Source organism: Diadema antillarum, unplaced genomic scaffold, assembly GCF_040938485.1.
Source record: "Diadema antillarum isolate AM-2024a unplaced genomic scaffold, OU_Dant_1.0 seq00000772_RagTag, whole genome shotgun sequence".
Taxonomy (NCBI): domain Eukaryota; kingdom Metazoa; phylum Echinodermata; class Echinoidea; order Diadematoida; family Diadematidae; genus Diadema; species Diadema antillarum.
Window position 1 is genome coordinate 260,680 of NW_027271661.1, and position 17,370 is coordinate 278,049.

The 17,370-nt window shown below is 38.9% G+C and overlaps 1 protein-coding gene across 1 annotated transcript; it reads left to right on the plus strand.

Annotated features, from left to right (window-relative positions):
• Nucleotides 1-1,354: 1,354 nt before the first annotated feature.
• LOC139738887 (uncharacterized) lies at nucleotides 1,355-16,478 on the plus strand. Its single transcript, XM_071649517.1, has 5 exons — nucleotides 1,355-1,622; nucleotides 10,389-10,542; nucleotides 12,296-12,404; nucleotides 13,494-14,169; nucleotides 15,813-16,478. Exons 1-5 carry the CDS (start codon nucleotides 1,355-1,357, stop codon nucleotides 15,986-15,988), a joined length of 1,383 nt encoding a protein of 460 aa, XP_071505618.1. The 3' UTR covers nucleotides 15,989-16,478.
• Nucleotides 16,479-17,370: the final 892 nt, after the last annotated feature.

A 17,370-nucleotide genomic window follows, 5' to 3' on the forward strand; every position in this document is an offset into this window, starting at 1 on the left:
TAAATAAATCGTCTTTAGCGAGGATCAGAGGACACACACACAACATTGAGAGAGGGTATTGTGGTGGTACTCACACGTTGGCATCGGTTTGCTGGTATTTATAAGAATATAATGCACTCACAGTGAGTGAATATCTTTTGACTGTTTTTGACGGGTACCGTCTTTCTTTGGCAACGCGTGAACTCTTGAGTAGGCGAGCTCGTCCTTGTTGACGTTCACTTCCACTAGCCTGTTATTCCGAGGAAGTACAGGTTCACGGCAGCCTTCGCGTATATACCGCAGCAGAGGAGCACAGCCAAATTGACAGCACGATCAACAGGTAGTGCATTGGGAAGTACGCCCAGTCTTGGTAAATGAAGGTGAGTATAGTGATAGTGTAAGTAATGGCTGAAATGGGATCATTTTGCATCGGCACAACATTGTTAACTATGCCTTCCTTTTATATGCTTGAATTGATTACGCATAATCTACATAATTATTATAATGTAGCGCGTGCCTTTGCGCTTCAAGGGTTCAGTGGAACACTAATCAAAGCGGCTACTTTTGGGACTTTGAGAGAAGAATTGTAGCATTATATTGAAGTCTGAAAATATATGAAATGTTTACTCTTCATATGTGATTACTGCTTGACCGTCAAACGAAATAGCTCTAAAGGAATCCAGAGGAGAAAAAATAAACAAACAAACCCGACAACCATTTCTGTATGAACAACTGAGCAAGGGGCATATGAGTTTATGAAACCTATAAATTTTCCTGCCACATTGTTTTGTCTCCTCTATCTCTCTCCTTTCTTTCTTCTCACCAAGCCTGACCCTGTATCTGGTAGGTGTGCAATTTTGTATGAAATGTTAGTGCCTGATGTTACAATATCTTCTTCGTAATGAACAGTGGTTTGAGTAATATCAAAGAAAACTTCACATGTATGCTGAGCCTTTGTCCCTTTATACTGTTGCTGCATGTATCCCAGTGTATGAATGTCATAATATCTTCCTGAAGTCCACCATCGAAAGCGATAGTTCTCTCGCCACATCAGAGCTAATAATTCCTCTGACAGTTAATTATCATACTCCAAGGTAATGACATCTATCTCTCTCCATCTGTGACTAAAGACTACAGGTTTCACAAGATGGTCAAAACGTGAAGTGAAAGGGTGCTTTGATTCTTTATCCACAAGCATAGCGTTGCACTCCTCATTCAGTTTCCTTTGGCTACGCTCATGGCTGCTGATTACTTTCGATACTTCCTACTTGCACAGAAGACGCAGTCTACGATCTCACCGAGATAGCTGCTTGACTATCGTTTATTGGGATCCGGGATTTAGGGTAAGTCAGAGGTAGATAACTAGGGAGTCAAGATGCCGCTGATAAAGAGAGAGGTCGAGCCTGTCTTCGTAAGTCAGCTCGACATCGGAAAGGACATCGACAATGAGCTCGAGTGCGTCAGCAACTACACCCTGGCCAGCATCATCCGCCAGCTGGGCAACCTGAGCAAGCACGCCGAGGACATCTTCGGCGACCTGTTCCAAGAGTCGATGGCCATCTCGACCCGAGCCGGCAACATTCAGAACCGCATGGACGCCATAAGCCGGGCCGTGAGCCAGATGGATCCGCTCAAGGACACGGGTTAGTATACAATACTTTGAATTAAAAGTAAATCCTGTCATGTGTTTCTTTGTATTCATACTTTTCTCGTCTATTTATATCTATGTAGGTATTGACAATTGACATACCACCATAACACAAAGTACAGTTGTATCAACACAACGCACGCCCAGACACACACACGCAGACACACACACACACATATGCCCACAAATACACGTCTGTCTGAGGCATTAAAAATCAAACTATTGAAACTATATATTAAATGATATCTATACGTACATGTTATATATTATGAAACATAATCATGTCTACCTCTACACAGTAATCTCCTCAATCATCTATTTATTCCTATCGCAGATGACTTCTTTATGCCCTCGACCAAACTGTTCACGTTCGTAGATCCCGTCAATAAGCTTCGTATACTGCTCTGATGCTCGGCCATCCAATCTCCCTTCATTATACTCTATTATTATCCATATATTACATTTGAGCCTACGCTTTCGTTGCGTTTTGCCTATCTAGCAGGTTGACATTATCTGTATCTCCGTTAGAGAAGCCTCTAATTCCTTCATTATTAGTATAGGAGTAATGTCTGTATCCAGGAGAGACGTTTAAATCAGAAAACCCTCTTTAAAAGCGATTTTCTTCTCATCACCATATGAGTCCATCATGGCAGTGTCGGCTCATTATGCGATATCAGCAATAATCTTCATGGACTTGATCTAAATTCTAAGGAGCATGCTTAGCCGTTGGATACAGAGACACAAATCCCACGTTTCCGGTCACATGTAATAAAATGCTAACGAGCAATTTCTAATTGTTTTTTTTTTCGAGCTGTTTGATTTTTAGCTTTGTTTGCTCTCTATAAGTTCCTCTATTGCCTTCCAACTTCTTTCTCTCAAAGAAATTGCAGAGTGAAGAAAGCTATGGGGGAAACTGTAAACGATAAGAAAAGAAATTGTTTTGATTTTCCTGAGTCTACCATCAGGAGAAAGTTTCATGACATGTAAAAAAAAAAATGACGTAAATCGAAAAAAAAAAAAGATCAGCCATCATTGGTAATCAATCGTCAGTTACACATTTTATGGTACAGAAACCTAACAACTGGAAAGTCAAAATTAATACCACGGAGGTGGAATAACCTCCCTGGTAATACAAAACCAATATGTGATCAACCAAACAACCAGCCAACCAACCAACCAGCCAACCTACCATTCAACTAATTAACCAACCAGCACTCAAACAAGCAAGCAAGCCAGTAGTGTAGGCACGGTCAGACTGGCAAAAGATCGAAAGAAATTTAAAATTGCGATCTTGAAGATCTCGAATCTTTTGACTTCTAGAGAAACTTCCCACTCAAATTAAGGATATCCCCTCCCATGCCACCCCTCAAAAATTCTCAATCTTTTGCTAGTCTGACCGCGCCTTTTAATGTACGCATCCACCTGAGTGGTTATCCATGGAAGTTACTTAATTCCCTTATATCCTTCGATATCTATCATTCTATTTCAGTTCAGTTCAGTTCAGTTCAGTTCAGTTATTTAACACTTGGCATAAAACATACAAAGATACATCACGAAATAAGACAATACAAAGATCATGACACTTGTACAGAAAAAGGAGAAATTATGCAAGTGTAAGGAATCAGCAGAAAGGCCGAGGCCTTATATAAAAGCTGAGACCCTGAGATAATCATAACACTTATAACCTAAACGCAATACACATACAAACACACACACACACACACACACTCACACACACACGCAGTAATCACATAACACTATACCTGGATGGAATTACAATGTACAAAATACCTGATCATACACGCAGACAATGTTCCAATCTTATAAATGATATAATTTCCTATGAAAATTATTACACATTATTTAACAAATATTGTTTATATCTCCTTTTAAAACAGTTTAAACTTTGACTTTTCTGGATAATTTCTGGCAAATGATTCCAAATAAGCGGTCCTGAGAAAAATACAGATCTCCTATACACAGATGTTCTAATTTGTGGCAAATGAAAATGATGTAAATTTCTTGTATTATAACTATAAACACTTTTATTCATATTTGTCGATCTCTCCATTTAAATTTCTATATATCACTGCCATTCTTTCTAAACCTGTGATTCTGCAGGTCTATTCTGCTTGCTTGCCTCCCTTCCTTCCTTGTTCCCATTTTTTTCTTTTGGTTTATTGTCAAATTCCTTTGCTCATTGGCAAAGTCTCAAGACTTTTGACTCCTTGGAATAGTGATCGTTGAGCGTGCGTGTGTGTGTGTGTGTGTGTGTGTGTGTGTGTATGCGCGCGCTTGGGGGTATTTCATTACGTGTCAAGCACTTTAGAATCTTTAGCAGAAGAGGATCAATGTATAGGAGAGGCATGTTTCACAAGTCATAATTAAGTCAAACTTGATATGCTCTTAAATTTTGATACAGTAGAAATAATAATTTACTGCCAATGAAGGATGTCATAAATGTGTAGGACAACGCAAGGAAGCTTGTACATGCCGTGAGAAGGCGACATGTTGTAACTTGGCTATAGGTGCCTTGTTTCGGACGAGAGGGCCACTATTCAAGCTTACCTTCATAAATCTCATAAAAGAGTTCTTCTTCAACAATGGGATTTATTACAAGTCACCTTCTGGCCCTTGACAATGCTCATCGGCGAGTTGGAGCAAATCGCTCTTTCACCAATACGTCATGACTGAAACACCTATGCGAATCACAACAAATCGTCTTCTGGCGTTCTCATTTCAAATACGTCTCTTCTAGAAAAAAAAATTTCAAGCAATATGTTCTTGTTGTTTGCCTTATAAGAACTATATCAACGTACAATAGAGTAAGCAGTCGCAAAACACGACGCATTGTGTGACGATATGGCACAAATATCATGTTTATCAAGAAATGAATTATAACTGCAAATGCTAATCATAGGTAAAATGATCGCAATACAGATCGATGAAAAGAAAAAAAAAGAAACAAAGAGCTCCTCAGAAGCAGTAAAATACAAAGATGGATCACTTGGAACTTCGACGTTTTTATTTTACACCACTTGTGGAGTGTTGAATCGTTGAATCAAAGAGGTACTCGCGTAGTAGGCCTATACCTCCTTGGTTGAGGTGTACCCGACATGCATACGGGTGATAATTATGTAAGATGATGTCGTAAAGTAATCACGACTACTGCTTTATGCAAATCCGTATTTCTAAAATGCCCTGTAAATGCACGAACGTTACACGCAGATCAAGCGGAGGTGGACGAAATTGGCGGTCATTACTGTATTCTTATCAAGTAGAATAGGAAGATGTTGCGTGTACATCATCCGATGACCTACCTTATGTATTTCAACTCTCCAAACTTTTGTCCAGTCTGTTTCACCCCTTGTACCCTCTTGATTAAGAAAACAAGGAAAATGCGTCCATTTTTTGAAAGTATAGGTTGGGGCAATTGGTCTCGTCAGATAGAACCACGTGTAATAACGTCGCATTTCAAAGCGATGCTCAGACTTTGAAGGCAAACACCTAAAGCCACATTTTTTCCCGAATTAAAATTTCAAATGTCTGTTTCAAGATTTACACGTACGGTTCCATAAATTTTATATCGAAAAGAAGAACAACACCCACACCCATTGTTACTTCCTGTCTTAAAGAGAACGATTTGTATTACATCTTATCCGCACTGAGAAGAATGTGCTGCTTAATACTGACGATCATTTCTTATCTCTGTCCGATAAATTATGTGAATATATTGCAGTCAAACAATATTTGGGCAGTTTTCATAATGATGCGAATTTATGGAACTTTAAGAGTTTCACATTATTGATATTGGTTACACGCACATTTGAAAATTAAACCTACTAGTATATGAGATAATTATGATTTCACCATAAACATGTTTCCCACTAACTTGCTTATTAATCAACACTATAATTATATACTTCTTTGTCAAAATGAAATACACAGTTTGCTAACTGAACTATTGAAGTATCTTTGGCAACAAACTAGGTTACGTGACAAGAATGACTTTCAAGGGATACGGTTCAAAGTTTCTAAATTGCTGACAAAAGTAATGGCATGTTTTATTTATTCCTGTATTATATTCGTGAACTTGTTTATTCATCACTTTAGTTATTTATATTATTGATATTTTCAATCAGTGATTTATATCAAAATTATTTATCTATTCATTTGTATCAGTTTAATTCAGTGTCCTAGTTTCGATACTATACACCTCCTAAAGCAATGTGGTTACGACCCTGTGGTACATGACTGATTTCATTTTAGTGTAACATTGCAAAAGTGCAGCAGTAAAGTTGTCCCCAGTATATTTGACCCTGCAGATGCCCCCTCCTGAGATGCACCCCCCCCCAATCATTAAGAGTGGAGCAGTCTGCAAGTAGCTTAATTTGCATATTTAATCCCAAGCCAGTCAAGAGCTGCTAGAGAGTTCTTTGTGGGTGCACAAAGACCCCAAATTTGCCATTGTTCTAGCTGCTCTACCAAGGTGAACATCTCCCACTGAGCATCTCCTCAAATCTGAAATTTGCCCAGAAAATCTGCAGCCCAAAGGTATGTTTCTGTATCTTTTATCGATTTCCTGTTAGTTCCATTCACAGAATATAAATACTGAAAGTTGTATACATGTTCAACTTGATTTAAGGGTAATATTTAAAGTATTGATGATGAAAGTTTCCAACTCATGCAAGTTTGAGTGTTGTACTGTACAACTTGTGCATAGTTATATGTTATATGACTGGAGGGAATAAGTGAACAAAATTGAACTTGTGTTAGTCATATATATTAGTAACATGTTACATTGTAGTACAGAAATATATGATGCGTGCTAAGGTAGTATACATTTATATATTTGTAGCTAGAGTATGCGTTAGGTAGTAGATCAAACTTTTGAAGAGTTCAAAGAGTTGTCTCACAGGGTATACCATGCTATGTTGCAAGGAACTTTGAGATGCAAGAACAAAGGACTAGTTGTTTGTACTTGATGCTAAGCTGTGTGTGGCTGTGTGTATGAAAGAGAGTGTGTATATATTCCACCTCATAGGGCAATGTGTAGGCCTACTGATTACTACATGGAAGCATATATATGCAAATTAGATGGAAGTTTGGATGTGAGTGGAGAGTGCAAGCTGGCAGAGAGAGAAAGAGTGAGGTGGAGAGGGAGAGACAGGATGAGAGAGATTGGAGAGAGAGAGAGACAGGATGAGAGAGACTGGAGAGAGAGAAGGAGAGAGATTGGTTACCTCAGTGTGCGTGTGTGTAGGAAGGCGTTGTACATACATTGTATATATCTGTGGAATTAGGTAATAGGACATAGTGCAGAGTGCAATGGCACAGAGTGCAGTGACTTTGTGTGCCTACTCTCGCTGACCAGTCCCTCTTGTTACTATGGCAACGAGATAAGACTCAGTACAGCCAAGGAAGGAGTGTGCTTTGTACACATGCACTGTATGGCTGAATACTTTGTTACCTTAGTTCTCCTTGTTTAAGTAGAGTTGTGGACAGGTGAAGTTAATACTTTTTTTTTGGATATCGGTTTGCCAATTTCATTAATAGTGTTTTAGATGCCACATATGTACCTTAGTTGTATATTATTCATCGTTTGGTAAGAGTGCAGAATAAGATTAGCCATTTATGTATTTATGAAGCAAATTTCAAGTTGCATGGCTTTTGGTCAAAGAAATAGTATGAACTTGGATTTATGGCTTTTTGTAGCATTTCTTAACTTATATGATCTTGTGCATTCTTCTGTCAAACTGATTGTTTAACAACTTATTTGGTTTACGACACATGAAACTATATCTCCAAAACAGTGGTATATTGTAAGCCGATTTCTGTTAGAGTTTTGATGTTCTTTTGCCACTTGTAGTTTGTCCATATGTTTATTGTTTCATGCTGTGTTATTAATTTACTAGGTTCTGCAAACGTGGGGCCAACAGAATTCCTGTAATTCTGTAACTGGACACTCACTTGCCAGTTACTGTACATTCCTTATGAGCACAGGCTAGGTAGCCAGGGTGAGTCTCATAAAGATGTTTTGTTGGTTTATTAGATCATTTGTGTCAACATGTATTTTCCAGACAGTGAGTAGAGTTTCTGTAATTCTATACTTGTCTATGTTTCAGTTGGATTATCTGTAATCCAGAGCTATGATTATTTCTATGGTTTTAATGGTTTCTCATGCTTTACTTGCATTTAGCTATGATGAATGGGAAATAGTGTTTAGTATGGAGAGACTAGTTGATGTGTCAGACTACAAAGATACAATCATTATGGAATATTGAATATAATGTATTGGTAAACATTGTTAACGCCTAGTTTACAGTTTACTGATATGGAAGTCTTCTTGACGTCACATTCTTTTTGCTTTGTATTTTGTTATCTTCACTTCTGTTGAGTGAATGATGGGTTTGATAGTCTTTTACATACACTGTTTCATATGGACTTATGCAGTGATGCATTGTGATTTGATAGCTGGCTTAGCTGAGAATTCTCATTGAATCATTCTTTTCTTTTACATGGTTACATACTATGATGTATTGTTGAGTAAACATCATACGTTCAGTTTGTTATTCACAGTACATGATGCCTCTTTGGTACAGTAACTCATGTTATTTATCTTTCTCTATGTTGAACGTGTTTATGAACGTGTTTCAATAACTTGTAAATATTCATTTACTTGTTTTCTGTTTGTTTACTCCAAACACAGGTTTTTCCTTTATTTACTTTTGAGCGGAATAAAAAGAGATGAAACGTAACTTCGGCCTATGAGTGCGTTTATCCTGCGTCACATTAGCATTAAAAAAAAAACAAACAAACAAACTTTCGTACCATAATGGATGGCTTTGACCAAACCTCCACTATTCGGTTTAGTTGAGTGTTACTATTTCTGTTCAATTGAATCAACTCGAGCATAGGGCATTGTAGAGTGAATTCCTATCTGAAATGATGGTATTCGTCCTTTCGTCCACTTGAAAGGAAACACTCACTGGACATTTTACTTCGTTACTCATCATGGGCCATTCTCATTAGTAAACCACGTGATCATTCCCCCTTCTTGTCAGTGTTCACAGGAAAGAAAATGTTCTGCGGTTAATAGAGCAGAGCGCTCGATATTTAACATCGCGGCGAGGAACAGTACACCTGTCCGTCTGCCGCCGTTGATGAGTTGAATAAGAATGTGATAATGTTGTCTGCAATAAAAGTCTAGACAATTTGCTCGGAATCCCATGCATTCTCGATTAGAATGTGCCAGAATTTAATCGCTTGTCGCTTTTCGCATGTCCGGAACGAGCCTTGAAGATAAAAATAATAAGGTCTCGCTTTGAATATCCAGGGTAGCCTTTTCAGAGTTGCCACTGTTCGACCATAGGGCCCTGCCATCATTATTACCCTAGCGTTGCCACGTACCCATTTATAGAGAGGGAGGTACCCATGTATCGAGAGGGACATGGTGGGTAAAAACATCTTGTCCAAGGACGTAAGCACTGGGCGAGAATCGAACTCAGGTCCTCCGATTGGGAGTCGGGAGTCTTATCCACTATGCCACAGCGCCCCCACAGCGCCCCTAAGACAACAACACGTAAACAACAACGGAATAAAACCCGACGTATGACGCTATATAAACCCTTTATACGATATAACTTTCAGACTGAAAGTCTCCAAGAGAACCAAGTGTCCATGACATATACCACTATAGTTGTACGTGATAACTGCACCACCTCTCTGCCAAAATGTGCCCGCTATTATATAGGATGTTGAAGCACACCACACTTTGTCTTTATGCAGCATGACCCACATAATAATATTGTGCATCTAAATTGAAGAGGAAGAGCAATTCACAATTGAGCAATTAAAAAACTCCCGTGGGAAAGAGTGTCTACGGGATCATTCGAAGATGAAGTATATAATACGTGTAGAAAAAGGAGTAAACGGCACAGGCTCGCGCCTTATTGACATAAAGCGAGGTCGGGGAAATCCCTCAAATCTCCCTCGAGAATGAAATCAGATTATTAGGCCACCACATGGAGAAAAAGGAAATTCCGCAAAATGTTTTGGTGCTTGTACTTGTATACAAAACAAAATGAAGTTCACTAAGTGTTAAGGAAATTCAAGTTGACTTGATGGGAATTGTTATACCCTGTTTTGTTTGTATTTATGAGTGTGTGTGTGTGTGTGTGTGTGTGTGTGTGTGTGTGTGTTTAATCTAACATGTATAATAGTGTTCTGGTATCAACGCACTCTTACTGTGTGACCTGACGAAATGACTGTAGCATGTGGGAGCTGATATCGACTGGCTAGTCTGTCATTCAGATTCGATGTTTCATTTAGATTTCTCACGTTTGAAAATCGAAAAAAAATTCCCTTGAGCACCAATACGACAAGTATGCATATTTATTACTTATTATTTATCTTTTTATTCACAACATCTTTTAAGAGGTACGTTCTGTTCAGTTCTGCTTATACCCACCGAACCTCGGGCCTTCATCAGTGTATACAATGACGACGGTCCGAGGCGGGCCGAAAATTTTGGTTATGTATATATAATAAATCTGTGTGTGTGTGTGTGTGTGTGTGTGTGTGTGTGTGTGTGTGTGTGTGTGTGTGTGTGTGTGTGTGTGTGTGTGTGTGTGTGTGTGTGTGTGTACATACATAAACGTTATATGCATGTATCTATTTGCATTTATCTTTTTTTTTGTACACATAAGTTGACATCATTTTTTTTTCAGTACAATTTTCCTCGTCCTCGTTTTATTTGCAGTATCAATGCGAGACATCAACACCCGGATAAACTTCAAGAGTGGCCTCATCATGGATACCAAGGTCGTGTCTTCGCCCACCATGCCGTCAGCTATGAAGGAGACGTACGAGCGATGCCAGAAGCCGCCACCTCTTAACCTTCTCAGCAAATACAGGTAGGCCCTACATACTCGTATATCTATCTATATGTATACATTTATGAATATATATATAAGTATATATTTCTATAATTCATACTCTCTGAAAGATCGCACATCCTGAATTCACCGGGGATGGGGTTTGCAGGAAACCAGCTGGAAACGGAAGGAAGGGAAAAAGGCACATAAAGAACGATGTGTTGACATGCCGAACCTTTTTCGGAATCACACTGACAGGCAAAAAAACAAAACAAAACACAATCAAAACCTACACAAAACATGAAAACAAAAACAAGCACGCACGCATTTCATATTCAAACACGATATATTAACACTCACAGACACTCACCCGAATATGCACGCGTGCATTAAAAAGAAAAGAAAAAAAACACACACGAAAGTTTTCCTTTTCCATTGACAACAGGACAAATAGAACTGAATAAAGCATAGAAGGACTCCATGATTGTTGATGAGACACGTATTATGGTGAGATATGAATTTAACACATAGAACTCTGCAAACTAACCTACCACCTTCATAGACAAAATTCAAAGTTTCTTTATCTTGTGGCATGATTTTTTTTTTTTTGGGTCTCCCTCCGTACATTGAGTCAGCAGTTGCAATCTTACAAATTTCGTTTGTACAGAGACAAATTGCAGAAAACTCATTGCACATGTCTTTTCCCATCTGCTTAATAATCTCTTACCTTTATCTCATTAGATTTTAATGATGTTGTTTGTTTATTTGTGTGTTTGTTTGTGTTTTCAACCAATATCAAAGCTACCAGTAGCAGCGATACATATACCTCATATCATTTTCAGAATGGAAACCTTGTCAAGACAATGCTTTTGATTAATGGTATTGTGGAACTTGAGTCACCTGAATTTGATTAACGCGTAATTACGCGTGATGACCCTGCCACCATGAATACCGTCCCCAATATTGCCGATAGAGGCATCAGAGGTATTTCAAACGTCTTCTTCAAAGATGAGAGCACCGAAAGGGGTTCGAACAACCCAGTCCTCCTAATCCACAATATAGGGGGATTCTTCCACCTTAGTCCTCTCGCTCCCGCTCAGTTGATGAGGCAGAACCGATCTAGATAATGACAGATGATTTATAAGTCGAGATTTATATTACGAGATACCATTAATCAATGTATTTATAATCATTTCCATTTTTAGCTTTCAGTCTTTCCTTGCGATCAAGTGAACTCAAATTGAACCCACAGAAAAGATAAGATAGGGCTATACTCTTACTCACTGCAGTGCTAACCGAGTAATGCGTTTGCACAACTGCAGCAGTGATAAGTGAAAACTCAGGCAATCGGATAAGATTGACACTGCCTTACGACGTACAAGACTAAAACTTTTCAGACAAAAACACATGAAACGAGCACGATGTTTTGGGGAGATTGTTATAGAAATAAATCGATTTGACCCCAGGTGACCCCTCAAAGAGAGAGAGAGAGATAGACAGACAGAAAGACAGACAGACAGACAGACAGACAGCAGACTGACGGACAGAGACAGACAGACAGGCAGATAGAGAAAGGAAAGCCGCTCTACAAATCGAGCTACAACGTGATAACAACTATTGCTACTCACCACACACTATATCTATACGATAGAAAATTCTTGCCGGTAAAATATGCGTAATGAAACTGGTTGAACTCTATCAGAGTGCTCTCATTCATATTATGAATGAGATAATGCAATTTCACATGGAAAGCACACCTTTTTTAAACTGTTTTTCTTCTTTTCAATTGCAGAGAGGATGACAAAGATGCGATGAAGTTTTACACCGATCCCAAGTTCTTCTTCGAGCGATGGTTGACTGAACAGAAGAAAGACATCATGAAGAAGAAGAAAAAGCGAATGGTAAATTCATTGTTTTGCCGGATACTACTAACTTGTAAAGTTCCTTCAAGAATTGATTATGAACGCCATTTCTATTTACTCTTATTTCAAAATCAGATGAAAAAAAGAATGTATATGGTATTCGCTACACACACACACACACACACACCACACACCACACACACACACACACACGCACACACAACACACACACACACACACACACACACACACACACACACGGAAAGACACAAACCAAGGGCATCTTCTTGAAGAATTCTTCCTCATCTCAGTGTTCCACGTCTTACAAGCTTGGCTTTCTTAGTGGAACACTGTTTTCTATCATTTTGATTATTTACTATTTTTGTTGCCATGGCAAAGTCCACTGTTTCTTTTTATGATATCATTCGTGCATATATATTGTATTTGAAAAAAAAATCCTTTAACAGACGAGTGTAAGAAAAATGAAAAAAAAATTGTATCACTTTGGATTATGTCAACTTTTTCTTTTCTTTTTGATGATGGAAATCAATACACTATTGAATTGAATAATAGTTATCAACAAAATATCACACATGTATCATTATTTTCATCAGTGATCATCAACAAACGCGTTCTGCAGATAGTAACATTCTGTGTATCTCCTTTCCCACTCTCTCTGTTTTCTTACCTCTCTCACTCTCTCTGTATAGTGTGTATATATATATATATATATATATATATATATATATATATATATATGTATATAATATACATATAATGAATGCATTCATACCAGGCTCAGTATTAGCGGTGGTCCGGGCCACTAAAATTGATGGTGGGCCGACAAATTTCCAAAAAGGTTGCCTTTTGGTGGCTACCAAATTTGAAATTTGAAGATATTACTGGCTCTAAAGGGACAGCAGAGAAAAAAAGTTCAGGTAAAGCCCGATATGTTATACATTATATTTACATTATTTTTGTAGGCCTATATAGCGACTGTGTTTGCAATAACTATTATTTTCTGACAATAACAAGGGAATGATGAGGTGCCGTTGGAAACTCTCTTAAAGAAAGTTAATGTGCACTGAAGTAGTGTGTGCTCTCTTTGTTCTTTTATGACTTTAATAGAAAAGGCCGGTGTCAAACATTGGTAAAGGACCGACCAAAGTGGTGAAGACGCGTAAAGCCGGGAAAGGTAGGGGAAAGGAGCTTGATGACATTGACAGAGAGAGGCAGGAGCGCCCGAAATCAACACGCCGTAGGCAAACATCTCAGGGTACGACCGGTAACCACGAAGAGCAAGCTGGGCAGGAGCAGCAAGATGCCTCCAAACCTCTAGAAAACGGAGAGATCGCAGAACGACCACTAGAAGAAGATCCACTACCGCCTCCACCACAGCTACCAATAGGAGACGGCGGTGACTTCAGCGCACCCTCATCACCTATGGAGGCGTTCCCCGGCGAGCTACCCATGCCTCCTCCTCCCCCATCGGAGGACCTATTGCCCCCACCTCCTTCAGACCCGTCAGACGCACTCTATTCCGACATGGACTCCTTAATGGACGACGCGCAGGCATTTCCACAGCCACCATCCTCTTCGTTGCCTGGCAACGTTCCTCCGCCTCCGCCTCCTCCTCCAAACTTGCCTCCACCCAACCAAAGGGCAGGCCCCGCCCCTCCTGCACCTCCTCCCATACCGGCCTTCATCCCAAACCCTCTACATATTGATCGAACCTCGAAAATCCCCGAGCCCATTACGGTAGTCCAAGACACGCGAGACGACATCCTCTCGGCCATCAGACAGGGCAAGTATAAAACGAGGCAAAGAAACCTGAAACGGCTTCTTTCCATTGAATTTGATTACACGGGTGCACGTCACGAGCTCAACACCCACTAGTTATACAGCCCACGAGCTAATCACTAAGTGAACAAGCCCCACGAGCTATACGGTACACGAGCCAGACGCTAGACAGATGATTCCCATGAACTCGACACTAGTCAAGCAAGGCCCGCGAGCTCGACACTAAAAAAAGAAAAGAAAAAAAAAGAAAAAGAAACAGCTCGACATCACATCATAGGGCTTACTGTACGTAGCGTCGAGCTCGTGGGCCTTGTTTGCCTAGTGTCGAGGTCGTGAGCCCTATTTGCCTAGTGTCAAGATTATTGGCCTGTTTTAATTACTGCCTAGTTGGTGGGCCTGTTTTGCTTTATAATATCTAGCTCGTGGGCTGTATGACTTGTGAACCAATTTTTCCGATGTCTAACTCGTGGTCCGTATGACTCGTGTGTGCTGAGCTTGTGGATGACCCCGATTAATCATGAGACCTTATCTTTTTGAGGACTGGTTCAAATATGAATGTCGATTTTGTGTTTTCTCTATAACACTGGAGGTCCATAATGCTTTGGACTTGAATGGCTTCCTTGAAGCAGAATGAGCTTTGCTATTAAAAATCGAGTTTCTTTCTTTCACGCGATTTGACTTCTTTGTCCAACAATGAGGTAATGAGGTAGTTCGGCAGATTAAATATAAACTTTGTCGTGACAGGAGAGCTAGTTAGAATGAAACCGATGCCATTTGAAATACAGTCTCATGAAATAATATATATATATATTTTTTTCTCTCTCTCTAAATTATATTTCATTTAGTTCTCGATCAGATCATAGTTTTCTTTGAAGTAATCACAGATGAAAATACATGACAATGCATTGATTTTTCTTTTTTGACTCTGGTGATTATATATGCACATTTCGGAGATGATTATTCACAGTCAAAACAAATATGACATTGAGATGCAACAATATTCAAGATGGGAAACTTCTATAGTGAGCGGGGGATAATGTACTTTAATTGAAGCATTTAGATTTTGTTTCAGACGCTACGTCATGTGTGGATTTGGTGATTCAAAACTCAAATTTGTACGTGATCACACTTATCTTCATGCTGCAAGAAGAAAAAGAAGAAGAAGAAGAAGATGATGAATATGTCTTCAAGCTTCAAGAAAAGACTGGCATCTTTTAAGCGGGATATATCTTGTAAACAACATGGACCAAATTTAAGTTCCTGAATTTCCACGAATTTACTTCCTTTCTGGTGAAGACCTACATGTCTCCATTGTAAAATTTTAAAATATTGCTCGAATAGTTTGAAGACAGCAAAATGAGCAAAGCGGTGAAACTATACCCGCTTTTCCCCCTAGAGAGTATAAATAGATCTGCATATCGACCACAAAATATCTATAAAGTGCTGAAAAAATCCATGACACCTGTTTCATATCGCCACCCTCATGAAACAGTTATTTTCTCCACAATATTTACTATGATTATTATTTGATTAATTCATATTGCAATATTTACGGTGTTTAAGGTTTAAATAAATTGACAGCTATGACGTTGTATAAACATTGCTTGCTACTTTCTGTATCGTCATTTTTGCTCTCACTATTCACAGGAATGAAGCTGCGAAAGGTGGACGTGAACGTCGAGAAGCAGCGGGCGGCTGAACCGGAAGCGAACAGCGTCGAGGCCATCTTGAGACGCCGTATCGCCATGGAGGTGAGCTCTGACGAGGAGACTAGCAGTACGTTTTCGAGCGACGACAGCGCGTGGGAAGACGAGGACGACTGAACGACCGTCGTCTTCGACAGCTTCTCCGACATCACCCGTCGTCTTTGACATCGTCTGCCACATCGACGAAATTGCCTACTTCCTGGGCATGAGCAGTGTCTTACGCCTCTGCCTTTACAGTCATGAGTTCTCCTACAGTATTGCCTTCAAGAAAGTGCCCTCATTCGTGAAACTTTTACATTGATTGGCTTCAAGCCAGTTAGAGAAAGTATATAAGATAAGTACTACGAAATACCAGAGCAGTAGCCTCTGCTATTACACTTATACTTAGAAGTGATGAGATAGATATCACCTGAAATTACTAGCCAATATTATTCGTTTTCGACGTATCAACTCTCATTAGTAAGAAAAAGAAAAGAACAGCGAGATCAGAAATGCTGCAATAATTGTAGAAGAACACCAAGAAGTAGTAACTTACAACTGATAGTCGTCTACAATCATGGACACGAGAAAAGTTGTTCAAACAAAAATTCTACCATCTATGAACTGTTATAAAGAAAGGAATTTCTCTTTCTATTCGACATAAAAAGGAAAAAAATGGCAATTTCCACGATGGATAGAAGGATATTTTCCCGCTGATGATTTCTACACAAGCGTTAAAACGGAGATTTGAACATGCATATGTTCAGATGAGAATATATTGACCCGCACTAAAAATCAAGATCAAAAGGTAAAATAAGAGATACAATGCAAAACAATATATAAAATTGATCGAGTATTCTTCTGTCATTTTCTACTCCCATATTATTTGCGCGCACACAAATACACATACTTATTTCACCCTATGTAATCCTATATGTGCCTATCGTAAAAAGTGTGATTTTTGTTTTCTTTCTATGTTAAAAACTTTCGCAGTAACGTAATGACACAGCTAATAGTATAGATATGATATATGACTATGTCTATTACAAGTATTTAATGGTGTTTACATTTTGGAGTATCTTTATTTTGAAAAAAAAAAATCAGCATTAAGTGCATATCCTACTGCATATTGCAACTGATATATCAACCATCAATTAATTGCCCAGTGATATTTTGATTAAAAATTTATGAATTGTTCATATTTGAGATATCCAGGGTATTGTGCTATCTTTTCATATTCCGTCAACATTCGTTCAAAATCTTAATGTTCATACACTGTAAAAACATCGGTGTTAGATTTAACACCACGGGTGTTAAATCTAACACCGATCAAACTTCACTAAAGGACCACACCCACAGGTGTTAAAAATGCACTGTGATGGTGTTGAAAAGTGTTCACCTGATACTTCGTGGTGTTAATTTGACACTGTACCTGGTGTTATTTTGACACTGTACTGGTGTTAATTCAAAAATGACACCACATGGTGTTGATTTGATATTTGTTGGTGTTAATATCAATG

Excerpts from the sequence above, each read along its gene's own strand:
- LOC139738887 (XM_071649517.1), top strand. The coding sequence starts at position 1,355 with ATGCCGCTGATAAAGAGAGAGGTCGAGCCTGTCTTCGTAAGTCAGCTC. Across the intron at positions 12,405-13,493 it reads AGAAGAAGAAAAAGCGAATG|AAAAGGCCGGTGTCAAACAT; the intron begins GTAAATTCATTG and ends TGACTTTAATAG. Across the intron at positions 14,170-15,812 it reads CCTCTCGGCCATCAGACAGG|GAATGAAGCTGCGAAAGGTG; the intron begins GCAAGTATAAAA and ends CACTATTCACAG.